This window comes from Falco cherrug, chromosome 6 (assembly GCF_023634085.1).
Source record: "Falco cherrug isolate bFalChe1 chromosome 6, bFalChe1.pri, whole genome shotgun sequence".
NCBI lineage: Eukaryota > Metazoa > Chordata > Aves > Falconiformes > Falconidae > Falco > Falco cherrug.
The window spans coordinates 38,748,072-38,775,735 of NC_073702.1; the positions used below are offsets into that span (position 1 = coordinate 38,748,072).

At 38.0% G+C, this 27,664-nt stretch overlaps 1 protein-coding gene across 3 annotated transcripts; it reads right to left on the bottom strand.

The window, feature by feature from the left end:
• Positions 1 to 404: 404 nt before the first annotated feature.
• Positions 405 to 27,407, bottom strand: CEP43 (centrosomal protein 43). Of its 3 annotated transcripts, XM_055714040.1 has the most exons (13): positions 27,065 to 27,405; positions 17,432 to 17,485; positions 15,510 to 15,564; positions 14,791 to 14,879; positions 12,622 to 12,756; positions 11,781 to 11,864; positions 6,390 to 6,607; positions 5,264 to 5,344; positions 4,934 to 5,046; positions 4,261 to 4,329; positions 3,460 to 3,499; positions 2,744 to 2,837; positions 405 to 2,289 (listed from the first exon to the last, which is right to left on the bottom strand). In XM_055714040.1, exons 1-13 carry the CDS (start codon positions 27,152 to 27,154, stop codon positions 2,215 to 2,217), a joined length of 1,197 nt encoding a protein of 398 aa, XP_055570015.1. In that variant the 5' UTR covers positions 27,155 to 27,405; the 3' UTR covers positions 405 to 2,214. The 3 variants fall into 3 exon arrangements, with proteins under 3 accessions (XP_055570015.1, XP_055570017.1, XP_055570016.1); XM_055714042.1 differs by lacking the exon at positions 2,744 to 2,837 and having other exon boundaries at positions 27,065 to 27,407; XM_055714041.1 differs by lacking the exon at positions 5,264 to 5,344 and having other exon boundaries at positions 27,065 to 27,403.
• Positions 27,408 to 27,664: the final 257 nt, after the last annotated feature.

A 27,664-nucleotide genomic window follows, 5' to 3' on the forward strand; every position in this document is an offset into this window, starting at 1 on the left:
TACAATTCAGCCAGCACAATAGCTTTATTTTGCAATTTGAATTATTATACACAACTCGGTAAAAGCCTACAGGAGGAACAGCAAGGAGACTTACCACTTTTTGGCATTTCCTTATGTTAGAGTCAAAGTGCAGGGTCTCCAATTAATCCCCAAGGTAAAAGAACAATATTTTGCTGTTAACAAAAGTAATGTTAACACTTAAAATATCTAATTAGTTATTTAAAAGGCCACATCTTCAAATGCAATTAGAAATCATTTAATAAATTTTTGTTTCTTTTGGTATGATAAATTGCCACATATCCTACAGCTAACTGGTAATGGAACATCAGGCTTTCCCAAGACATGTAAAAAAGCCAACACTGTCTCTACATTATTCCATACACCTTAAAAATGAATGGCAGAAATCAAATGTTCCCAGGTGTTCAAGTGGAATTTTATTTCCTTCAGACATGCTGTTGATCTTATTAAAAAAGGAACAAACAAACAAAACAAAAAAAGCCCAAACCAAATTTTTTATACATAGCATCTCGAGGCACAGGTTCCCCCCATACATAAAAAAATGAGAAAAAAATTTATTTTACACAGGATATATCCTATGTTACAACATTGTCGCTATTTGTAACCTATGGCACATTGATTTTTTGGGGTGAAAAAAATTCTCCTCTGTGTTCAGCTGCTACAATATGGCACAAAGTTAAAAATTAACATCATTACTAAATATCCTGATGCTTTTCTGCTGGCTGTTTTGGGGTGCACATAAATAAAAGGCACACTTTTCCTCTCTCCTCTCAAATCATTTATGTACTGTACAAGCCTAACTGCACTGCTCCATGCCTGCTGGCCCAGTGCAAGAAAAAGATTTAAGTCAGCATCCAATGCTAGTAGCAGCTCTATATGCTTAACCAATGGCTTTAGATTAGCATGCTACTTCCACTGTGGTGAGCACTGATGAGAGGCCAACAGTGTTCCTGAAAAAAATTACAAAGCCAAAAAAAAAAAAAGGAAAAAAGAAAAAAATTAAGTTATTTATATTCACTTACATGTATATTTTTCAAATGTGTTCAGAAAGTGCACGTTTTGAAGTCTTGTTTCTGTATTACAAATGTCCATGACCTATATATTATAGCAGCGCCATGTACAACAGTATCGTTAAAGAGCTGTCAATGTTTCCATTACTGACCCTGTTTTGCAAGAGTATAATGAAAATACAAGAATTTGCTCTTAGCTAGAGCTTAGTGTCCATAAATGTCTTCGGTATGGTATCTTTAAATATTTGGATTCAATTCTGTACAGTAGTCAGAATCCGAAAAACAGCACGCTAGTGGTTTCACTTTTTGGCGCTCATTTTTACATAACAAGTATTTTCAAGAATGAAAGTGAGCACATGAAGAGCCCTCCATAATAAAAGCTCCACAAACCATTACCACACTGTTAAAAACTTAACAAAACCCAGTAAGATTTAGTTAATGATTTGTGGATCCTTACAAAATCACTTTTCATGGTTTAACAACAGATAACATCGAAGAAATTATCATACATAAAAACAGCTTAGGTCTTAACATCAATGGCCTGACAAACATTTAAACAAGAATATCCGGTGTTAAGACTAGTGCTAAATTTAGCTCCTCTCAATTTGATATGCTGTTAAAAAAAAATAAATTCCAACTTTCAGAAGAGTCTCAAAAACAGCAGTTTCAAGTAAGTCTGGAGCAATTAGGTATTGTGGCTAGAGTTACTATAAATACATACTACTTGCTGACTTGACAAAGTTGTGTTAAAAGAAGTGTGAGTTCAACTGCTACCTCTGAAGGTTCTTGCTTTGGTTATCTTTAAAAAAAAAAAATTAGACTGTTATAATAGCAGTGCAAGTTCACTATAAAGCCACATGCATCTCTGTCAATGTTTTCTTATCAATTGGGTTTTATTATGCCCACTGCCAGCAACGGGCATTCTGCTTGGAAAATTCATCTCCTGCTGTAAAAGATTTGGCTGAACCAAATGAAGAAAGTAATTCTGACGTCAGACTCAAATGGGAACGCACCGTTTCATTTAGTTCTTGTTAAAGAGTATTTAAAAGCCTTCTCCACCTACAGTCTTTTTGAAACACAAGGCACAAATAGGGAGTGGACATTCCAGCAAATAGCGATTGTCTGAAATTAACAGTCCACAGCAGTCTTCTAGTCCAGCACAATGAAACACTTTTGCTGTCCAGTTTTATGCCACATCTTCTAGATAATCTGCAACGTCACTTAACTGAGAAATGGTAAGGTCTTGTGTGATGCCTTCAAGCTAGAAAATAAATGAAATTACAAACTCAGAAATCATAGAAACAGTAAGTATAAGTATTATTTCTTGTAGTCCCTCATATAACATCCCATTCTTTTGGCCTCAAGCTCTTTTAGTGACATCTCATACTCCTGAAGATCTGTCCGAGTACCTCCTAAAGATATAAGGATAAGACATTCCTATGCCAAATACTAACCCAATGTCAAATACATTTTACATGGCTAGAAACAGACAGTGAATTGTGTTACAAAACAATTGTTGTGGGGGGTTTGTTTTGTTTTTTAATCAGTGTAGTATCTAGACTTGGCAAGACTACTTGGTGTAAAGATACAGAACATAACAAATAATACAGCCTTATCCTAGGAACATATGATAATGGCACTTTCCTTCACAGAAGGTTAAAAATAAAAAAGGCAAGATCACAAGAACGTGAAGAACAATTTTAGAAGATTCATACTTTATCACTGGCATTTGACTCTTCTGTTTCCACAGAAATTTCATCTATTTCTTCACCAATACTGATATCACTTTTTTCTGAGCGATGGCTAGTACTAAAGAGAAAGAAAACCATAAATGAGGAAATAAGACTTTCTTCTTGAACATCCAGGTGTTACGTTCACTTGACATTTGACTGGGATTTCACTTCCTAGCAATTTAAATATGAAGTTACTTAAAACCCCATAACAGCTAAAGACTTTCTACCTAGATGAAACCATGATAAATACTTAGGCCTCAATCCTGTAGTTTACAACACCAATACCTTAACATCGTAAGGATAAGGCTGTTCAACATTTATTACTGACTACTCATGCATGATGCTTTATTTCTTTGTTGAATATTTCAGCACACACCATATTCATTGTTTAATAGCATTGTTAAGTGCATGGTTCAGGAATAAACCAAACACCTTCCACAAATAAAGCAACAACTTATAATAAGTTAGTACCAGATTTTTAAGGAACTCATTACTGCCTACACAAAAGGGATCAGGTTTTTTCATGTTTGTAACCACATGTACTAAAATAGCAAATGGAAGTTTAAAGGAGTTCCGAGATACTGACAGACTCCAGCAATAGTGACTAGCCGAAATATTATGAAATAATTCAAATATGCTACTGTATATGCTTATAATGCAAGGAATACTATGCTACTGCAGTATCATCCTTCTCTTACCTGTTGAAGTCATCAGCATACTCATCGTCATCTCCATTTCCTAAATAATTTTTAAAAGGTATTAATCAAACAAGTTTTATTGTCAGGAAATGCAAAAAAAAAGAATCTCTTCCTGCACCCAAGCATATGGTTTGGTGGCCAGCAAAAGTGTCAAGTAGATTAAATTACTTGAGCAGGTTAGGAAGAGACAATGACTTTATATTTGTCATTAATTAATCTCAAGCTCATTTATACAAACCGTTTTGAAATTGAACATACATTTTCGTGATATTGACTACATTGCTGAAGTCAAAACTAAAATACATGGCAACTATTTTGAGAGAGAGCTGATGCTTCTTATATCACATCATCTTCATATTGCTCCTTCATATTCATATCGTTTACAAATAAACTTTCAAATGTGTGGATGACAAGAAAATAGGCCACTGAAAAACAGTAAGACTTGCCTGGCTATATTTTTGCACAAATATAAACCCCCTCTTTTCCTAGAAAACTAGACACCAATAAAATTAATCATTTGATATTGGCAAACATATGCATGGAAAGAATCAAATTTTTGCTGCACATGTAAAATACTAATCCACATACAAGACACCCATTTTGACTTTTCTGTATTCCTTTAGATCAGATCTTGCTCTTAACTCCAGTAAGTTTTGCAACGGTGTTAAACGATGACAGAAGTAAAAGCTGAAGATTTTAGTTCAATATGTGTATTTCAGTTACTCAGATTCCTCTAAGAAGCTGGGCCAGAACTTAAGGGTTTACAATATCAGAGCTTCCTCAGGTTTAGCAGTTACTTGCCTAATTCTAGTGATCCCAGTTTTACATTCACCAAAAGCAGGTCTTTCAAAACAGAGTTTCTATTCAAATCTGCAAGAAAACAAAAGCACTTATATCAGAAATTTGACTTATGACTCTTTAATAACATCCCACTAAAACATATACATCAACCATTTATAACAACTGTTCTTTTACAATAATCTTATATAATTTTATAGTGTAGTATGCTAATATTATATGCAATTTTCAGGTCTGAACTCCGCTAATGTTTAAAAACGTGAGTAGCAAACATGGACAGTCTCCCAGTATTCAGGATCAGGTTTTACAACATGAAAGCAAATATCCTTAAAGAACTTCCGCAAATAATTTAAGGTAACAATACAAAGGAGTAAGTCAATTTCAGTTAGAAACCAAGCAACAGAATTTTATACTCCTGAAAACTGCCTTATATAGACCAAAAAAAGGAGTGTATATAAGTATTTCATGCTCCAAAACCTAAGATGCCCCAATGGTGACATAATACATCAAAACCGCTAAGAGATCACTCAGATAAAAATGCATTACTATAAAGCATATTACACAAGAAGGGGACCACATACTTAATCACATTTGCATCTGAATATGTAGTGCAGTCATTATATTACAAGAAATATCTCCTACATTTATCAAAATATAAGAACATGTAAAAACTTACTACTATCAGACTCCTTTAGCGAAGGTGCACCAGTCAGGGAGCTTAATCCACTTTTTATAGGTGGTGCATCAGAAAGGGATGCTAGACCTCCTGCTTTATTAGCTTCAGTTTTCCTAAAACAAACCAAACAAATAAGCAGTCTACAGAGCTGTGAAATGTGCGTAGTGACTTCTTTTTCTATGATTTACTAAATGGTCATAAAACAAGAACAGCAATATTAACAGCGAAAAGAGCTAGGGACAAAGGACTAATCATTCTGTAATCTTAACAGTAGGCAGTTTACTGGCACAAGTGTCAAGCGAGACTTCAGTAAGACAGTCACTTTCTCACCTATGCAAAGACTTCTGCCTGCCTTCTTTCACAGACAGAGCTCCTGCACCTCCATCAGCATCACTGTTTTTATCAAAGGGCCTTTCATTATTCCCACATGCAAACGCAGCCACATGAAGAAAGATTCAAATATAAATCAGTATTTAAATTGGTTTGGTTTACAACTAAAACTACGTCTGACAAAATTAAGAGTAAGCATCTACTGTAGTGATAATACAAAACAGTTTATGCTGTTCTGCCTGCTGTCAACACAGTTGGAGGAAAGTCAACATGAGGGGAATCTACTGTCAAACTGACTTGCAAATGCTTCTGCATTTCTTCTGGTAACCTCTACTAAACTAGAGCAACACTCTGATTACTTGAGCACAGCAAAAGAACACCATGAAACGATACTGCATATAAATGATATTTAGTTTAGATATCAATAGATATCTAAACTAAACTTCAAGATAACTTGACATGATAGCACAAATACAGTTTTTTTCAGTTCTGAAACAAAGCTATTTTATAGTCCAGTCACTATTCTTGTATTTTTCAGTCATCAGACTCCATAGAGGAACAATTAAAAAATGCCCTTTGGAAGCTTCTGCAGAATTAGCATATGCAGAAATAACAATACTTCACTGAAAGCACAGAACTGCACACAAAAGGTGCTGCAATGTGAAGAGGAAGCCCTCGTCTGTTAGAAAACTGTCCTCATTCTCACAATGGAGCCAGTTGACACTTTCACCAATTTTTTGTACAAAGCCATCCAGAACGCTAAAGCATTATCCTTATTATTGTGCACTTCCTTTAGTACTGATTGCTACTGCAGCTCTGCTGCAAGAAGAAAAACCAGCATCCATGCTTTATGCATGTTCATTCTACCAAATATATAGCCTTACTGATGCACCTAAAAGTGATAGAGGTTTTTCCACTCAGTGTACATCCAAGAGATCCCACAAGACACTGCATTTCAAAGAACAGAATCATGGAAATGCACCTTTCAGAAACAAAATATTGCAGAACAGATCTAAACACTGGCATTTACAAGCATAAATAATCAAACATCTGCTAGCTCAAAGGCCTGCAAGCATACAGAGGACAAAAATAAAGCTGCATTAAGGAGATCATCCATGTCACCTACCAGCCATAAGTTCTTTCTGGTTTGGGTATAGGATCATCAAAAAAAGAATCTCCCTCTACATCATCTTCATCCACACCTGGATCGCTTTTTTCTTTGGTATTTAAGTCTTTGTTTTCTAGTTGAGGATCTAGTTTTGTTTCATTAGGCAGAAAATGAATGCTTTTTTTGCTTGCTTCCCCTGATGAGACACTTGTATCACTTTGAGTGGTTTCAGCATCCTTGAAAGATAAAGAATGAAAGGAGTAAGAGTATTATAAGATGTAAAACAACATATACACCTACCATTCCTTTTGAAAAAGTTAGCTCAGACTTATTAGTATTTTTCAGGAATTTATTAGTATCATCAAGAATCACACAAAAGGAAAAAGTTAGATTTACCAGTTTTATAAAGGAACTGCTATTTATTGTTGCTGCCATCAAAATTTTTTGTTCATCCTCTGCATTGCTTTGCTATCTAGATCACCTCTGCCATAAAAACAACCAATTTTAGAAGATGTTGGTCATCAAATAAAGAAAACTAGACAAATTGATTCTTATCTCTTAGCTTTGAATATAGAGGGGGTTGTTTGTTTTATAGCCTGGAAGTTATGTGATGCTTTTAGTGTTATTTTACATCCCATCTATAAACAAACTTTTTTAGTTATAACTATTATCTTCAAGAGAAATCAATTTAAACCCATGCAAGTTACCCTGACTTCCATATTACAAGGTAACCTCAGCAATATAATATTAGGTTTTAAACTAGCAAGTGTAAGATGACTGCAGTTGATGACACTTTCTCCCTTCAAATACTAAAACCAAAAATGACATAAACAAGATACTTTGAAAGTACATAATTTTCAGTCTTCCATGCTTATGGCTCCATCCTAGATACTCAAGCATGTAAGGACTACTCTATCTACTAACTTTAAATAATGCAGCTCAAGTTGTTATCTTTGCAAAACTTTGTGGCCCAAAGAACAATATTCAAATTTACCTAGATAATTAAACTCACTTGAAAAAAATGGATTCTTATTTTTAACCAATAGCGTCTTTCTAAGTAGCAAGCAGTACTGCAATTTCTATCTTCTCCTCATTAAAATTAAGCCACTTAATATCTGTTTATTACATTAACTTCCTTCCTGCACACTAATAGCAACAGTTTTAGTTTTAAAACAAAAACAACAGTATTGCTTAATTCAGATAATCAATATGTAGCTTGCACTGTCTCAAGTATTTCTTTATCAGTCATTACCTTTCATTCAGAAGGCTGAAGTGTAATTTTTTAACTGCAGGCCATGAAAGTTGAAAAAGGCCTGCCAAGGTCATTTTATCTCAGTCACAGAACCACATTCACTTGCTGGCAACAGCTCAGTTGTTCTAGGGCAAGAACAAGTAAGTGGCAGTAACAATGAAATTTTAATTTCCTATCCTAGAGGAACAGAATCATTGTTGAAAATTAAGAGCTTAGTGATAACCTGACTGGAGTAAAAGGGAAGTTACTGCTACTTTTCTATTCTGGGCCCTGAGGGAGTGAGCTGCTGCTATCTCATCTACGAAACTACAAGCACAACAGTTGGGCTTTGCTTGGATTCATATATCATAAAGCTTTGCTAAAGTGCACTAACTACTTTACAATTGTAGCGATAGGTTAATGATGGCTGAGGGTTCAAAGAGCAACATCCCTACCTTGAGTTTCAGACTTAATGGTGTTAATAAATCAGAATGTGGTTTCACACTTGTACTTAAACAAATGCAATTCTTTGCTGCTGCCAAGAGCTGTGGTCTTGGTCTCTCCCAGCACACTTCCTTCTACATTACATGTATTGGTTGCCAAGTCACAGTCAGAGCAAATTAAGCTCACAGGTTTGCTGAAAAAATACCAGAGAATCTCAAGTTTGATCAGGAAGCCTAAAGTGTTCAGGCAACTTCCATCTTGCTCCAGCTGGGACTGGCTAAAATTTCCTCCAAGTATGTTGCACAGGCAGAATATTTTCCCATCCTGCCTTTACCAAAGAGAGAGAGAGAGAACCAGGAAGAAAATACATCTAAAAACTGTAGTCCCATTAAGATAGCCACTACTTATTCTTAGAGGAGTATGTAGTCCAACCAACAGCTGTTGCTATTCTGTAAGAATCATCCATACAGAAACCAATTTTCTCCCATTTCTGAGATAAATATATTTTCATGGAGGATTCAGCAATATATTATGTAAAGAATTTCCAGAACAAGTTAATCTCCCACTGCAATAGAATTATGATTTGCCTGCCATAGCAGATGAGTATAAAGAATATAAAAAGCCTGATCATAAATTCCAATTTATTGGAAATTATATTCTACTTGCAACCTCATTACATCAGAAAAAGCATGTAAATGAAAGTGTTTTTATCACCACCTCAGCTGCTGCTGCATGCTATAAGTATTCAGCTCCCAACAACACACAAAACTCTCCTGAACAAAAGCAAACATGACTCAATGAACCATCTTTTACCATACTTTAATACTTCTTGCTCAGATTTAAATACTATTTGGTAGTTTCTTGTGTGCTCCCCTTCCCCACACCCCTCCCCTCCACTCTGACCTTTATTCCTGTAACAATGATCAAGTGATAACCATCAGTGGCAGTCCTAATGTATGCATCTGGTCCTGATGGCTGCATCTGACTCAAAGTGGATTTGGGGGAGACTGATAATGCAATAGCCAAGGGCTAATTTGAACAATATGCTCACTTAACAGTGCTGGTCAAGGCCCAACTCAAGCCAGGTTTGAAAGAAACTAACTTCTGTAGTTGGTATGCAAATATGACTATAAGTCGATTATCTTACTCCATAAATATCAGTCTGCCCAGGGCTCATTGTGCTCTCGTGCACAGCAGTGGGCTGCACGCCAGTATCTCCCCTTCATTAGGGACACCGCTCAAGGTTACTCTTCGAGGCTGAGGGATTCCTTGCTGTGACAGATACTCAGTAAAGTGATTAATAGCATGCTAAACTGAAATCTCAGCTAAGTGGTATAGAAGGATTGATTGCGCACATACAACTCTTTAGATACAAAACATTGATCCAATTTGGGACAAAAGTCTGGATGCAGCTGCACCTAAACTCTCCTCTGAGAAGGAGTTTAGAACAAAACAGGGTCCTTTCTGAACCTCATGACTCAATGGGAAAATTTCCTTGGCAGTTTTGTCTGACTGTCCTCTATGCAGCAAATAAGTGTCCTTTGCCATCGATTCTTGTTAAACCACTGTCACATCTATTATCAAACTTTTTTACATTTCTCTTTTATGTCAACAAACATATTGCTACATCTTTCTTACAAGTGAAGTACATCATTTCTTTATAACTTAGACCTTAGAATAAATCCTAGCATCACTTTCTTGTGTCCATATACCTATTGGGGATTAAGTATATACACATTAAAAAAACACCACTATTGACTGGACCAGTCCCAGTCACTATAATTAAGCTGAAGTCAGTCAATAGAAGCTTGTGCATCTATAGATTAGTAATGTAAGTAGTTGATAGCAGCCTGAAAAAGAATTCTGACCTCAACACATAGAATAATGCAATGCACTGCAAGACAGTATCACTTTAGAGAAACAGCATTAATCTTTGGAAACCATTCAGGCATGGTTTATATTTATTTTCCATCCAGTTTCTACTAGTGTACCTAGCACTGTTTGAGCTGAGTACAGGAGTTCCTGTTTTGATCAGGCCCAAATAATTGTGATAAAAGAACTAAGACTGCCATTTATTCCCTCCTCTAAAGCAGTTTCCAGGCATAACTTAAAACTCATTCTTATGAATTTAGTTTCCTAATGAAATGAGTCTTAAGACACTATACACCTTTGTGCTTGTGACTCTGTCTCCCCTAACCAATTTATTTTGGACTGGCTGGCAAAGTTTAACCACAGTAACAAGGGCAGAAGTTTCAAAAAAGCCCCAAACATCTGCATAACTGCATTGCCAAAAGTTCTGCCAAGAATAGACATAAAGGAATAAGATTTATACCAGACAGCGGATGAACCAGCCTTGAGGCGTGCATGGACATCCAGAAAAACATCCATATGAAACCTGGTTCAAACTACAAGCTACTGGAACTACTTTTTTGCGTGCATGGACATCCAGAAAAACATCCATATGAAACCTGGTTCAAACTACAAGCTACTGGAACTACTTTTTTCCTCTTCTAGACTTCTCCTGAGGAAAAGCCATATAACAAACACTAACCTCTTCTCTTTCTGACCTACTTATTTCAAAAAAAGTAATTTAAAATTGAAGATGAAAGGTAGTATATGCAAGGGAGAAGGGAATATTTATGACTTCTAACCCATCTTCAGTAGTTCTTAGCTAATCTAGTACAACCCCAAGACAAAAGTAAGGACTCAGGTATAAAGCAACAATATTAATAACAGTGATATTTAATCAGCATTCAGATCTTTTTAGTGGGTTTGTTTTACTATGAAAGCTAGTGCCAAGCAAGAATTATCTTCTACAGCAGGTCTGAAATTATTAGAATTTCCATTCAAATGTCAGTTAAAGAAATATTATCTTTTAAAATACTACCAACAAGCACAGCAATTAATATGGTAACTCAATCTTGAAATGAAGTTTGCTTTTCAAATTGTATAGTTTCTGGGTTTGCATGGCAAAAAACTAAGGAAGAGGAATAAAACGAAGCAGATCCAACCTGGGATGGTCATATTTTCTTTTATCCTTACCAATCCCTCTCCAAACGCATGAACTAACAACAAAATCTATGTGATGTTATATTTCTCAGCTTTGATTAGTGAGTTGGAAAGCTTCCAAGTAATTTCCCAATAATCCTGAAAAAAGCTATTAAAACTTTTTATGTGATCAGATTACATCAATAATTTGAACAAACTTTAGTACTTGAATCAGGGTTGTTTTCCTTTGGGTTGTTTTGTGGTTGGGTTTTGGGGGATTTTTGGGGTTTTGTTTTTTTTTTTTTTACAGAGTGTAGTGCAGTAGCTGGTTTCAGAAATGCTGCTTTTCCTGCTCCACACTGGTAATTTGTGTCGATCAGTTCCAGTCAAATGTAAATAAGTATTAGAGCCTGGAAGATGTTAGTTAATACCAGTTTTGTGCTAACAGGAAGCAGCAGAGAAAAGACAAGCCAGAGGCCCCAACACAAAGACACTTGTATCCTAACACCCTTATCAATGCCAAGGGCAATCAGCCAGCTGCCCCATACACAGGGCAACGCAGCTCCAACCTGTCTGCATCTCACAGAGGCTGTGTGTATGTGCTGTCATGTACCCAGTCAGAAAGGTACAGGACTTTACAGATCATTTAAATTAATGCCATTGTATCTGCAGTTTCATAACAGTTCTCTTTTACTTATTTCACGTATGTTATGTAGCTTTTTCATTATATATAAACACAATCTTACCTTATTTGGTATGGGGTTTGTACTTGATCTTCCATCAGATGATTTTGATGTGGCACACAGGCTATCACTTAGAACTGGAGCCACCTAAGAAATTCAACATAAACACTTCTTAAAAATACATTGAATTTTGTCATAATACCATCCAACAAGAAACAAGACTACCATCTTCACGCAGTATGCAAACTGCAACGCTGTGATGTTATTTTAGGAAGTCTATGACAACTACTTCTGAATTTAAGCTTTTATTGTGGTAATTAATATATCCTGGGTGCAGAGAATTCTTCTTTCGAGCCACAATCACAGCAGACTAATCAAATGCTTCTTCATTAATTTAATTTATTCCATTAAAATATTACTGTCATTGCCTTTAGATAGTTCAATACTTCCCTATATTAAGTTTTAAATGCGTATGTTTTCAGAACAGCTTTAAAGCTTTTAACAAAACCAAACCTAGGCTTTTCAAGTCATATTAAAATTAGAAGTATGCCAAAGAAAATAGGTACAGCTAAAAGTGTTACCAAACCACACTAGCAATTAGAAGATAAGTGACAGTGTTGTGTGCTATTTAACTAGGTTCACTCTGTGTTACTATGTTGTAGCAGAATATTAGTAAAGCATACTAGGGTGACATCAAAAGTAACAGATTAGTCATAATTTTATCTTTCAGCATTGTTTTCTGATAAGTTACATTGAAGGCATAATAAAATATAATAAAGCCTTGAAGCAGTGAAATACTATAATAGCCAAGTGTTCTTAATTTCAGTCATGGTTTTCAGCACCGAAATGAAAATGAATAAAGAATTATGAAGAAAGAAAGAAAATACATGTTAACACTACTTACTTCCCCACTGCCTGAAATCTTTTTCTGCTGACATTTTTTAACAACCTCCAACAACAGGGGACCACCCACAGTACCTTCTGCTTCTATAATTCCCAAATCTCGAGCTAGGTTTTCTCGACCGTCAAGGCCATTTAGCTGGGGGGGAACAAAAACAACACATTAAAAAAATAAAATCACGACACAGAAATAGCTGTCAGAAAACAGTATTTATTTTGAAATATAACTCCTGAAGTTTTTTGTTCTTATTTAACACAGCAATATTTTGACTAACCAGTGATTATTTAAGACTTCTGTTAGCATGTGGGCTAAAGTAATGATAGCCTATTGCATTATTTACACCTGACCTGTACCTGAACTTAGCACATAGTGTTGTAAATATGCAAGTATTCATCATTATCATGTTTCAGGATGTAAGGATTTATATAGTCAAGTTACTTTAGCCTATCAGATTTAAAAGTGGATCCTAGGACACCTAGCCAGGGGTTCCAGCAAATACATAGATGAGAGAGTCCCCATTCCTGTGCATATAGAAGTGCATCAACAGAGGTCAACACTTACTTTCAGTCTCTGTTTCACTTTAAAAAACTATGGATTTGGACAGAAACAAGAAAGAAAGTAATTCAGTATCAGCCCTCCAACCAAAAAAATTTGACACAAAAAAAATAAAAGAAAAATACACTTTTTAAAACAGAACTTCACAGCAGAAGCAGGATGTTGCAGCAAATTCAGGTTGGTTCGCATAACCTCCAAATGACAATACTGCAAAGCGCACCAGCTCATCTTGAAGTCACAATTATTTAGTGACGCTTCCTATCAAAACACTGGTCAAGCAAATACAGAAGCAAGCCACCACTAGCCAAGCACACTGAAACATGGAAGATAAAGAGACAATACAACAGACTGCTCAGAGACAGGGGCTAGTAGATGAAGTAAAATCTTTCGGCACTATACACAGCAGCCTTGGCCAATTAGCTTAACTTTGTCCAGATTTCATATATGTACTGCAAGAGGTGAAAAAGACCCTTACTAGAAAAAGGAAAGGTGGCATTTCAAAGAGTATGAGATGCCTTTACAATGTGCATGAAGCACTGGTCCCCAGACTGAGTGGCAACATGACAGAAAGCTTGACTTTCTATCTCAGGGGTCCTCAAACTATGGCCCACAGTCCGGACACGGCCCCCCACGGTCCTCAGTCTGACCCCCTGGTATTTACAGAACCGCCGGGGGTTGGGGGGGGGGGGGGGGGGGGGGGGGAACCAAGCAGCCGCAGATGACCTCCTGCCACTTCATCCACGCGCCGGCCCCCTGGTTAAAAAGTTTGAGGACCCCTGTCTGATAGCATGAACATAAATCTATGTACAGATGTGTCCTAGTGCAATAAATGCAGTTATATTTGGTAAAGGACAAGAGTGTACGGGATTTTCTTCAATTAAACCCCTAAAAAGAAACATGAATTTCTGAGAAACAGAAGTCAATTAACTGACTTAACAAAAATAAATTAACTATTCAAACTGACATTAAAGTAAAAACGAGTATTTGGGATGTAAAGAGAAATCCTTCAATTAAATGGAACTGTTTCAAACCCAAATTTATTACTAAAATCTTTATACCATAAAAGGGGACAAATGAACAAATGTGATGAGAAAAAACTCTAACTTGGTATCAAAAGCCTAAAAGCAATCAGTTGGGCTACATGATCATTTTAGGTCCCTTCCAACTGAACTGTTTTTTTCAATCACTTTTTGTCATGTACAAAGTCCTTTGTTTCACTGAAATTTCTCTCAGAGTATATTACTGACATTATTTTAATTTTCATGTAACAGTATTACCTTAATATCATGACACAGTAAAATTATTGGCAAAAAATGTTGCAGGAGTATTCTGTTGTATATACTGCTTTTTGATTTCACAAAAAAAATAATAATTGTGGATTCAAAATTAACATACTATCAAGCATTGATTTTTGATAAAGGGAATACTCACTTATTAGCACACTCTCCTGGAATATGTGTCTTTAAGGCAGTAAGTACCCTTTACAAACTAAATATAATTTTTTTTTTAGAATAAACAGAAGCAAGTGGCTTAAATAAACCTACTATAGCTTCTGTATTCATTGCCATACACTCCAAATGATCAATATAGCATACAAATAAAACCAGTATATCTTACTGTGCTTGATTCAGGCTGAAAAACAGCCAATGTCAAATCAAGATTGAAAAACCGTAGAAATTCTGCAACGAGACCTGCTACCAAGCGACCTAAAAACAGAATGCAAAGAATAAAAATACACCAGACGGACACAAATATTTAACATTAACATGACTTCAGTATGAACGTCTGCATTGATTCAACAGTCCTACAAATATCATTTAGACATTCAGCAAACTACCACTACATCGCTAATTTGTGTACCAATTTCTAACTCAGCCATCGTATGAAAAAGCAATACTTCAGGAGCATAAATATAGACTGCTTACAAAATGCAGGTATAAGATTATTTTTTTAGGCTATTCAGCTGTTCTAAAGACAACATTTTGGCATTTCTCCTATGCATGCATTCACTACTGTACCTCTGCAGTGTGTTTTCACTGGTTACTGTTTCTATCAGTCCAGAATGCTTCTGAGTTTGCGTAATCATAACTCATAATGAAGTATTAATTGAAATGCTTTAGTCACCTCACTTCAGCAATATTAAACTTCAAAAAATACAGATTTAATTGTATTCTGAATGAATAGTATTTATGACATCCCTTGTCATAAATATGAACAAAACCATGAACAAAAGCATCCTTTATGTCATTAAGACTGTACAGGTAAAAGATACAAAGATTTAATCCTTTGTTTCCTGGTTTTATTATTTTGAGAAGTATACTAAACAAAGAACTTACCGTCTTTTGTACCTAAAAAACTTTTCAAGCTTTCATTTACCAGAGGTGCTTTGTTCTGTCAAAAAGCAAAAACCAAACAGCAATTAACATCAGTCTCATACTAGCAAGAAACTGAAAATCACAGCAAGGTGGTGTTTTGTTGTACACTGTTCCAGAACGATGCCTGACACATGTAATTCACCTCTTTACAATCTACCTTTATAATAATTCTACCACCTACAAGTAAAAGCTGGAGAGCCACACATTTACTTAGGAAAAATCAAAATCGTCTCAGTGTTCCTATTATAAAAGCTACAAAGCTAGAGTGATTTCACCAAAATTCTTGATAGTACACTGATTTTTATTTACTTAATGATTAAAAAGGTAACTTAACTTCCCAGATTGCTCCTCTAACATAGCGCCAGTTTTAAGGAAATTCAGTCCCACTTTACAAAAAATGGGAATTTACAAATCATCTAGATAAAACGTGGATCGTGCTAATTAGTAGTTCACAGATCAATATTAATCTTCTATTAATCAAAAGACCTTCAAAGATACAAAACGTTCTTTTTCTCCCTTGTTAGATTTGCCCTCTTCAACTTTGATTTTTAAACAGAGATAAATCAATGTGCTACGTTTGAGTTTGTCAAAATTGTTCAAGGATTTTTCAAACCAAATTCTACATGCCACTCCTAACATACCAAAATATCCTGGGTAAGAACTTAAGTTGAAGAAAAGGGTCTGTTACAGGGATTTATCATTACAGCCGTAAATGCTAACACACACAAGAAAGAGCTGCACAATAAAGGAAATCTATCTTGCTTAATATTTAGGAATTCAGAGTACTGAAAAGTATTAATGTATTTCCAGCATCTCCACAGCATAAAATTAAAATATCATGATACTTTTAAGCCTTCTGAAAAAAGGGTGAGCCAAGGTCAACTGTGGCAGATCTCTCTTTAGCCCTGGTGCTCCTCAGATAAGTTGTTCTCTGGGTATTCTATAATATTCTGAAGCTTCCCATAAGAGATGGCACTGTTCCGCTATATCACTCTTCCATTATGTCTTCTTCATAGATTTAGATTTCTGGAATATGAAATCTCATACCATAGAATAACTACTTGCCTTCCTTACTAATGTGACTGTAATGTCTGTTACAGTTGTGCAGTTTTCCAGAAAGAGCACAACTGTCTAACCAGTAGAGGAATAGTGCAGTTTTCCATTCCTCTCTTGAAACAGAGCCTGGACATACAGCACCCTCTCCCCTTTAGTTCTAGAAAAAGGAAAGACACAGGGAAATGAGGCAATGCCAACAGTAGAAGGGGTCACAAAACTAGCATCTGCATACCACTGCAGTACTGTTACTTTATGGTGCTAGTGTCACATACCCCTAATATTGTCAAGGTATCAGTACATATTCCATCTCTTAATTCAGAATTCCTTCTCAAATATAAGCAAATTATCCTGAAGTAAGCCTACAACATCCATTTGAGAAATAGCAGAAGCATTAGCATACTTTGCAAGTTACTGCATTAAATTGCTTTCACAATAGGCTTGTCAAAAAAACCACTACAATATTTTAAATATCAAAAGATGTTATTCCGATTTGATAAAACCTTAATCAGTCAACTAGATATTTTTTTTTTTACAGAAGTATTTAATGGAAAAGATATTTAGTTACTCCAGTCAATTGGACAGAAGCAATATAAAACCAGTAGAGAAAGTTACTTAAAGTTACAGTCTCAAAAGGCTATGTAACAATTCCTGTTCTTAAACATCGATACCCTGATAGTCCAGTTCTGCATTCTTTAAGCATCATGCTCTTATGCAGTAATAAATAATTTTCTCTTGTTAAATTTCACAAATAGAAAGTATTAAAACTACTGTATTTAATTCCACATGAAGAACTATCAGGATGCTGATTTTTTTTAAGGTTCTCTTACCTCTACTTTCTCTTGTTCTTCTAATGCCAAAAAAACAGCTGCCCGCAACTCTGCCTGCCAAAGAAAAAAAAAAAAAAAAACAACAACTACAAACAGCGTTTCTATAAGCACTGTTTTCCCTATGCAAATAGAATGCAAAGAGCCAGCACCTAGCTTAACAGCTATTTGTTTCTCTTCAAGCAACATTGGCATTGATTGTGATCTACATCACTGCAATTAATACACTTGAGATTACAGGCAATGTGACTTGAGGCTGACAAAGAAGAGCTTTCAGACATGAGTTAATAGCTTGTGATAATATATTTTGGAAAGTTAATGTTAAGACATACAAATTGCTGTGATTTCTTGTCAGATCACACTCAAAGAAACAGAACTTCTCAAGGAAAAGACAGCATGATTGAGTCATTCAAATACTCCTGTGGTGAGGTTTTACCTAGCTGATTTTGAATGTCTTAATATCAAGGATCAGAATTCTTCCAACAATTGTTTTGCATATTTAAGCTTAAGCCTTGCTTACTTTTTTTTTAATACTACAGTTTCACTACTTCTTTCATTGAAAATATCAAATGGACAACATACATTGCATTTGATGAATTAGTTTGCCATTTTCATCAACTCTTGATCCGACATTTTGAAGTAGCCAGCACATAACACTGCAGTAATAAACTGTAAGAGACGGTACTACTCTGTATGGTAGTTTTCTTAAGAGAAAAGCAGCAAGCAAGCTTTAAAGAAAGATTGATTTCTATAACTAAGAACAAGAACAATATGGTGAGCATCTGGATTTTCTCATGTATATCATGAAAGGTAACTAAACATGGATTACCCTGCAACTGTTCCCTCCCACAGAAAAAAAAAATAAATCATGGCAAAAATAAAATAAACCTTTCCTTTTTAAGCATAACCCTCTTTGGACACGTTTTAAAGGGACAAAAAGTAATGCAACAAAGTTTAACATGTTTCCCATCAAAAGAAGTGTGAAATGCTTACCACAATTGTATGCAATGGTCATACTGCCAGTGCAGTTACATTTTTTCAGGTGCTGGGGTACACGGAGCATTCAACCAGCAAATCCTCTCAGAATCCATTAATTTAAATACTATTCTTACAAAATCATTTTACATTTAACTTTCTGACCAACAGCTAGCAACTTGTTTATTTAGTCTTATGTCAATATGAAAACTGTGGTTGCAAGGCTGACTTTCTGTTCCACTGATGCTACAGAAACCAAGTATACTGACATAAAAGGGCAAGAAAAAAAACCAAACAAAAAAACCCATTAAACTGTTCAAAATGAAAGACACATGGGTAGGGGTAAGTCTCTTTAAGGGTCTGGATCATGGGACAGTAGAACAAAGTTGTCTGTAAGTAGTTGCCATTACATCAGCTGATCCAGAGTCTGACCTGTTTGAGATTTTGCAACAATATCACAACTGTTATTCCTTTTCTCCTAACTGTGATTGTTTGTCTGCCCTACTCCTCTAGGTCAACCCAGTGGCTTTTAAATACAGACTGCATTGCTTTTCTTCCTCTTCTCATTCATTTAATGACATAGTGTCAATTTCTCCCAAATGTTGCCATTCCCCATTAATAGCAGGTTCACCTTTATTTCATTTAGTGCCCAATTAATATCCTTATGGCTAGGACCTCATCAACAGAAAATAATCCCACTGGTATTTACTACATCTGCCTTTGGTTTACCTGCAACATCTAGAATACCACCCTGTAGAGGAATGAAGGCAGTGGGTTGATTGACATGGATGATGTGCAGCTGTAGCTCATTCCCACTAAGTAGTTATATAGCCCTGAGGAGTGTGGGAGAGGGTGTTGGACAGAGGAGGAGCAGTGTGGTCTGACCTCTGGAGGAAGGAGAAACAGTATGGACAGTAGAATCTGACTGATGGTAAAAGCCTTGTTGTGGCCTACTAGTTTGGTTGTGCTGCAACACCACCCTTCAGCCTTTCCACAGTTAAGCAGCCCTCCAACTGGTCCTTCAGTCCTGCAAGTGTCACAGCAAGTTTGAAGTTAAACACTCCTGTATTATCTCCACAAGAAAGCTTTCACCATTCTAACACACTGACCTTCACCCTTTGAGCTGGGTACTGCTCCGATGATAGCAAGATATTCTCAAAATATAATCTCAATAAATTTAGACATGGAACCATACACTTCAATCTGTGTGAGGTTAAAGCAGTAACTCTCAGGTTCATGAGGAAGAAAGTAAAAAGCAACAACGACAAAGCTAAGGCCAAAGGAATAATCACCCCAATACAAGGAGACAAATCATACTACGCGGTAGGATGGACAATGTCATATAAACTTTTCAGGACCTGACAAGTCACAGAGAATTTGAACACCAGAGACTGAGACCAATATCAGGCATGGTCACAGCAATTTGCTCCCACCAGCAGATAAGCAAGCTTATACAACTACAAAGATTAATCCATTTAAAGAGCATTATTCTCCCTGCCCACCTTTTTTCTTTTTTAAGTAAGTGTGAAGGGTTTACATTTGTCTTTGCCCTAGTACCCTTTGGCACCATCCCAATTTGTGTTCCATATATTGTTACAATCTGCTTTTGCCATCCTCCTATTCCACACTGCTTCATTCTGCTAGCAGTTTTCAACATAATTCAAACATGTTTTGAAGAATTTTATTCTAGTCTAGTAGTAAAGCAGACCAAAGCTTGATATGCAGCTTCCCCACCATATCCTTCCCAAGTCTTCAATAAAACAGGGTTATACCAATAAAGCAAGATGCTGACAAGTAAGGTGACAGTGTGTATCTACCACTCTTGCATTCACCAAAACAGCAGGCTTCCTTCTCATCCTGTGGAAGATGCCCATTCCCTTCTATCCCCAAAGTAGTTTTACCAGGTGAGAGCTCATAATAATGAGACAGCTATTTGATTTCACTGAACTTAGCTAAAACGAGTAAGGCTAACATATGACAACCACTGTCTGTATGCAGTGGGGAAATCTATGGGTCAGTATTTTGAAACAGAAGTACATTTCCACTTTTCCTCCCAGGCATGTACAGCTCGACAGAGAACACAGTCTCTTGCCAGTTGCTGTTGTACTATAAATCAGAAGCTTGTAGCCCATGAAAGCATCTTTTCTGCACCTGGGCTATAGCATCCCTCTTCAGAAACTGGATAAACTTATTCTGTTCTAAACACAGAGCCTCTAGCATATCTCTGAGGTACTGTACAGGAAAACAGCGCAGAGTCCGCAGTTCCCTGGAAAAGGAAAAACAGTTCTTACTCTGTCAAGAGCTCCCCAAGCACAGTTTTTAGGTGGCATCTCAAAAATGCCAGTCTAATTTGGTAATATGGTCTTAACAGTAAGATAGCAAGCACCTACCTTGACAAGATTATTAGTTTGATATAGTACACTAGTAAAAGCCATCCACAGCAGCTTACATAGCCAGATGCCAGATAAAAAAATAAAATAAAAGGATAAGATAAAGACTGTTCAGGACTGAAGGATGATCCGTAGCCTCTAACTACCTCACACCTGCAGACTCCTTCTGACTGGAGGACCATCCCCTGAGAAGGTGGGGGAAGCAGCAGCAGCATGGCAAGTGCTAAGTAAAGCAGAAATTGAGATTCACCACAGAAAATATCAGGGACCAAGTGAAAAAGGTAGGGTCTTTTTGTGGTTTGGTGGGTTTTGTTTTGGGGTTTTTTTTTTAGGTACTTGGTGGATAGCAGGCAGTACAGCAATTCCTCCAGATAACCTTAAGAAAAATCGGAGAGCCACAAATGCCCCAATCAAGGAAGGAGTTACAACAATTAATGGTAACTTTAGGATATTGGAGGAAGCATGTATCTGCCATTGCCTGTCCATTGTACTTGCTCTTACAGAAAGGTAAACCCTGGGAGTGGAAATTAGAACATACAGAGGTGGTAAAAACTCTGACCAACGAATTAAAAATACTGGGACCGGTACACCCCTGCAACCCTATTATAGCCAAACGGGGTTGCACGGAACACACTATATGCTGTAATCTGTTCCAAACTGGTCCCCACAGGGCAAAAAGGCTTCTATGGTTCAGATCAACTGCACTTAAAGAAACAGAACAATGATTTCCTGAATGGGAAAAGGGACTTTTATCTTCAGTCTGAGCAATTATACAAATTGAGAAAATGCATCGGGGACAACTTAGGCAAACTAGAGGACACATTACTAGAAGCAATGCTAAAGAGGTCTTCTCCCCCAGAGGAATTGCACAAAAGCAACTATCAGAAAATGGTATGCCTACCTAAGGTTTCCAAATTGCAGATGCCCTTTTAGTGTTACAACAACTTTTTAAACCTTCACCCCTTCTGGATGTACCACCCCTCACTGAGGGTACACCAAAAGAAAACATTTGGTTTACAGATGCATTAGCAAAAAAGGTAAATAAGGCTGGCAAACAAGTAACAGAGGAAAGTGAATGCAGTGCACAAGTAGGAGAAATAAGAGCAGTTGTTCTGGCAGCACGGAATGGAGCAAAAACCATCTATGTAGACTCCTATGCTGTGTGGGCTGGTGCCACAGCAGCTCTGTCATGAAAAATCTTGAATCGGGAAGTAAACAGGTCCCCAATTTGGAGAAACACAGACTGGCAATTATTACTATACATAGCCAGGAAAACACCTTTCAAGATGGGAGGGGGTAAAAGCTCATGCTAAGGATAATCAACCAGCCACAAAGTGGAATCAAAGATAACTAAAATCAGTAAAATCACCTTAAATCCTGAGTGGTATTGTTTGGGAGAACGGTTACATCAAAACCTAGGCCACAAAGGTAAAGAAGCACTTTGCTGCACAAAGGCCAGCCCATGAACAGAAAAACTTGTGAAACTATGTTTACAGAATGTCCCCAGCACAGACTGAAAATAAAGCAGAACACCCTGCTAAAGCACCACCTCCACATATCAATGAAAGGAAAACCTTACGGTCTACACTGCAAATTGATTATATAGAACCATTCAAATCCTCTGTGGGATATCAATACATTCTTACAGGGGTCCAGTCATCGGCTTGCTTGTGGTGGTGACCAAGTGTCAGGAAGCCAATGGGCAAAACACAGCGTGAGGGCTATTATTTTGGTTCTCAAATCCACCTACTCCTGATGTTATCCAAAGTGACAATGGTACACATTCTTCATGCAAGATTGGGCAAAAGGAGGGAACTGAGTATTCCACACCCCATATTACCCTCAATCAAATGGGATGGTACAGTTAATGGCTTATTGAAAAGGAGTCCCAAACCAAGTGAGGCTCCATGGGATATGAAACTTCCCAAAGTACTCTATCAACTAATCACTAGGAGCCCACTGGAAGCCCTGTAAAGTGAGCATTCTTTGTAAAAACCTACCACAAGAAGTGATTTAAATTAGAATGCTGGGAACTAACCAATGGCTCTTGTCTGAATGGGAAATAATTAAAGGAACCACCAACTCTGGTGCCACAACCACATGGTAAAGACCAAAGTGTTGTGCTGGCTCTTAGTTGTATCCAAGCTCACCTGTGGATGCCATCTACAGTAGCAGCAATTACATAAGAGGTGAAGAAGGCATTTTACCCACTGACATTTGAAAGGTAATTTTGGATAATATAAAAAATTGGAAATATAATTCCACACCTGGTGGTATTTAATCAATTTTACTTATGACCCCACCAAGAATAAGGCCACAGCTTTTGTCTTAACCATATGCAATGCTTTGGTATACACCATAATCCCAATTGCACTAGGATTAAATCACAATGGAGCTATACTCTGTCCATTAGAACACAGAGTATGGGCTCAACAAAACAGAAGCGAATGGCAAACTACTGATGTTAATGCATGCATTGTATGGGAAGAACAAGTATTTATTTGTGGGACCATTAACACCACCAAAGCCCAAGACATTTGCCTTGACACTGAACAAAATGTCTGTCATTTTGAAACACATCCTGATAAAATCCCTGAAACTGTACCTGTATATAGTGGGAAAGGATATGTTCACATGAAAACTTTGTGATTTTATATGGGTAGATAACATTACTGTAGATAAAAGCAATCACCCAAATACTTCTGTTGGTAACTTTAATCAAGTTGTGGGACATGCCTTTAATTATTCAGCTCCTGTTCCATCTTATCAATTGTGATCATTATATGAGTCAAAATTTATTGCCTACTCCCACTGGCATTAATATTAGATGGGTGAAGAAACTACTACAGCACAATGACCTGTGTCAATTGCTAAAACATGTCTCAAACAATGGATACAAAACTGCCCATCATGATACAGAAGAGATACACCATGTCTTAGGTAAGAGTGAAGAATGATGGAGAACACCATTGGCAGGCAGCTCTTCCTGGATGGTCACCAACAGCAACAGGAGTGTTTAATCTTATGCTTCACGCAGTTGTGATTTTGCTGACGCCAATATGTTTACTGCTTATAATTATATATAAAACAAATAACCCCATTTCAACCACACAAAACAAACAAATTAATGAATAAGCACTATCTACTTACCATGGACCTATAAGCACACAAACCATCAGTATGCCATTTATGGCACAGAGGCAACAGATGACCATAACACCACTCTGTGAAGGCAAGATGAATTGACTACAGTCACAGGGTGGAGTGTGGCGGTGTGCTCCCAAATTACCAAGAAATTAACAACAACAGTATCAGCTGTCCAAAAGCATTACTAAGTCATGCGGTATTAGTGATGCTAATCTCCCTCATATTTGTAGCAACAGCAAGGTCCAGAGGTGAAAAATTCAGGTGCCATAAACTTTTTTCCAGAACAAAAGAGATTAAAAGATACAAACCAAAAACCCCTAAAGTAATACAGGAACACAGTAAGAAGCATAACAGCTCTTCTTGCTCTGATGACAGTTCCGATAGGAGAAAGAAAGATCACATTCTCTTCAAGACAGAAGAACATCTCCATTTGTACAGCATGCATCACACAGTTATCGGTGATAATTTTCACTGAAGTACAAATACCCACAGTTACATTCTGTATGTTTACAGAATTCATTAGGAAGAAGCCTTATCCCTCAGACTTATTCCAGTGATTAACAACTTTATATACATACACAAACACACTGCATTTTAGAGAACACAGGAGATTCTCAATTACGAGTGGCAAATATATTTACACATCTTCCAGTTTTCACAATATGACTTCATTAAAAACTCCAGTGCTCAATGTCTATGGTAAATAGAAAAATCATGAATGTATTTTTAAATTAAATGTTAAATTAAAGATTTTTAAAGTATCATACAAGTAACATTTTTTCCAGCTAAATAATTTATATCAAATGTACCCAATAAATTAATCTCAAAATAAGAGTAAACTAATAAACTGCAACCCATTATAAAAATCATACTCCATTAGAGAACAAAGGCATCACCCTAAGTTTCCTTCTAAAAATCACTCCATCATTATATGTTACAAAAGGTATTAGCTGACAGCCTGATATATTCTGATATATAACACTGAAATTATTCCCCTTGAATTCAAATCCTTCCAGAACTGTTTCTACCTATAGTGCTTCATTCCAATTCAGCTATACATTGACCATATATCTTTCTCTTCAATATACCTACTTCAATGAATCTTAAATATATTATAGTTAGCTTTCTAGCCTCATCAGTCTTGAACAGTCAGTACTCATTCTGAAGTATAAAATAAACAACTGTTTTGATAACATGTAAATGTTCATTCAGTTCTACCACATACTAAAAAATACTGACACACAATAGATAAACACACACTATCGATCACAACTACGTTTGTTATATTTTAATGGAAGGATGATGGTGGGGTTTTTTTTTTATGCATGGCATAATTAATTTCAATTAAAAGCTGACCATTTAAGACTACTTGTTCAATCTTAATTCTTCTGGAAGACAACTGACTTCTTGTCAGGGACTAGCAGAAAAATTCTGTAAGTCATTGATACTATCAATCCACAGAAAGTCATCAAACTTGCATGCCAATTTGAATTCCTCAAATGAACAGCCTTGACCATAATCATACCATTTATTAAACAGTAATTCCTGATATCAAAGAGAGACATAACCCAGGAAGTAGGATGCAGTTTGTATTTGTCATTTGCTAGTTTGCCTTAAGGATACCTTACACCATAGTGGATACTATACGCTTACAGCATTATGGTGAAGATTACAATAAACTGTTGTGTGTGTATATATGTAACTTTTTAACACAAATCTCAATGAACTGACAACCATGGTACAAAAACCTGCATACTGCACACAGACTTTAATTAAGAAACTACAGGTCATGTGCTCAAAATGACCTAATTGGCTTGTGATTTTTTTAATAATCACTATATGTTTATTGGTTAACACTATGTGAGAGGTTAACAGGTGGCCCAAAAAGCCTATCTGATGCTTAGATAGAAAAAAGGTCTCCTGCTCAAAACAGTTACATGAGCTAGAATCTTCACTACTTAAGGAGTTTAAACGAGGATTATCTATTTGAATATGCAGAACACACATTTCAACAAAATAGTAGCATTAAAAATGTGATGACAACTAGCCCAAAATCCAGTCGACTTCAAAGTACACACACAAAGATGTTCTCACTTCTATTAAGCACTTAGTTGTTGAACTGTTGCTGAAACATCAGCAATGGTCATCTACCTCTTCAAGGTCTAAAAGAACGCTGTGGATAACCACCACCACAACTGAGCCAAAATCCAAACTCCATTTCTCCTTTAGCTTGGAACTGAATCCAGCAGTACTTATGCTTCTGTATCCGTATGGCTCTTTTGCTATACTCAATAATTATTGCTAGAAGCTTCTAACTTAAAAAGAATCCTTGAAACCAATTTTCATATCCTTTCTGACACAAGCTCAGGCTACACTACAGGCTTGGAAGTAGCATACACTCCAATATAAGAAAATACACAGAAGATAGTGTTTAACAGCATTATTGGCTCCCTGTAGGCAATCAGCATCCCCAGAGTTTCCAGGTTTAGGAAGCCTCCAAGACACAGCTCAAGCAACCCACGCTCAAGAAAAGCAACGTTTAAACAGCGAGCCTCAAGAAAACCCGTTTGAAATTTTCAATAGGGGCTTTTCGTATCGAAGCAGAAACTATAAACCCTGTCCCACAGCACCCGGCGGCTGAGTATTTCCCGTGGGTTTGGCAGCTGCCAAGGTGAGCCCCTGCGGCCGCACGGTACCTAGGGGGGGCGAAACCGCAGAGCCGGGCACCGGCCCCCCGCTCACCCCCTCGCCCCGCCCCGGCGACCCTGCAGCTCCTGCGGCCGCCGGGCGGACCCACGCAGCGGTCAGGCCTCAGGCCCCGGCCTCCCCGTCGGGCGCGTACCAGCTGCACCGCGCAAGGCGGGCGCTGGCCGCGGCTCCCCGCCGAGCCCCAAGCCGAGGAGCACCGCGGGGGAAGCAGGTGCCACCGCCAGGCCGTGACGCCAGGAGAGGGCCCCGGCCAGGAACACCGGCTGGAAGCGGCAGCGAGAGGGGACGAAGCCCGTGGAGCCTCGGCCCCTCCCCCGCGCTCTGCTGGGCCGTTAACCGCCGCCGGCGCCGGCCAGCGCTGCCCCCTTCCCGCCGGGCGACGTGTGCGCGGGCGAGAGCCTCTCCTTTCCTCCACCTTAATCTTATTGAGCACCCCGCTGCTCTCCAGCGTCTGCACCAGCAAGTCCCGCAGCTCCGTGTCCTCCTCCGTCGCTGCGGCCGCCATCTTGTTTCTCCCTGACAACCGCCCAAACTGCGCTAGCGGTAGGACGCGGCCGGCAGATTCGCCTCCGCTGCCCGCGGAGGCACCAACCCAGCGGCGGAGCCCCGGGAGCGAGGCGCGGCGGGCCGGTACCCACCCTCAGTACCGCTTCGAAAAAGGACGCAGAGAGGTCGCGGCCGCCCGGCGTCTCTGCCGTCCGCGGCGCCTGGAAACTGCGGCGGCAAACAGGCAGCGCGGCCACGGCGCCGCGAGCGGCGGGCGGGAAGTTTAAAGCGGTGGGTGGCGTTAACGGCTGGGCTGGGCGGCCGTTCGCCCCTTCCCTCAGCCCGCCTCCCGCCACGCTCGGATACAACGGCGGTTAAACCAGCCCGCCCACCCTCTCCCGCGCCCCGGGGGGTCCAGCCGCCCTGTGCTCGCCCTCTCACCCTAACGCGGGGTTAAGGAGGGACCAGCCTCCGCCCCGGAGCCGCGCTCGCTCCAGCAGCGAGGGCGACAGTCCCCGGCCTCTGAGGG

Excerpts from the sequence above, each read along its gene's own strand:
- CEP43 (XM_055714040.1), bottom strand. The coding sequence starts at position 27,154 with ATGGCGGCCGCAGCGACGGAGGAGGACACGGAGCTGCGGGACTTGCTG. Across the intron at positions 11,865-12,621 it reads AGATTTCAGGCAGTGGGGAA|GTGGCTCCAGTTCTAAGTGA; the intron begins GTAAGTAGTGTT and ends TGAATTTCTTAG. Across the intron at positions 6,608-11,780 it reads CAAACCCCATACCAAATAAG|GATGCTGAAACCACTCAAAG; the intron begins GTAAGATTGTGT and ends TTATCTTTCAAG.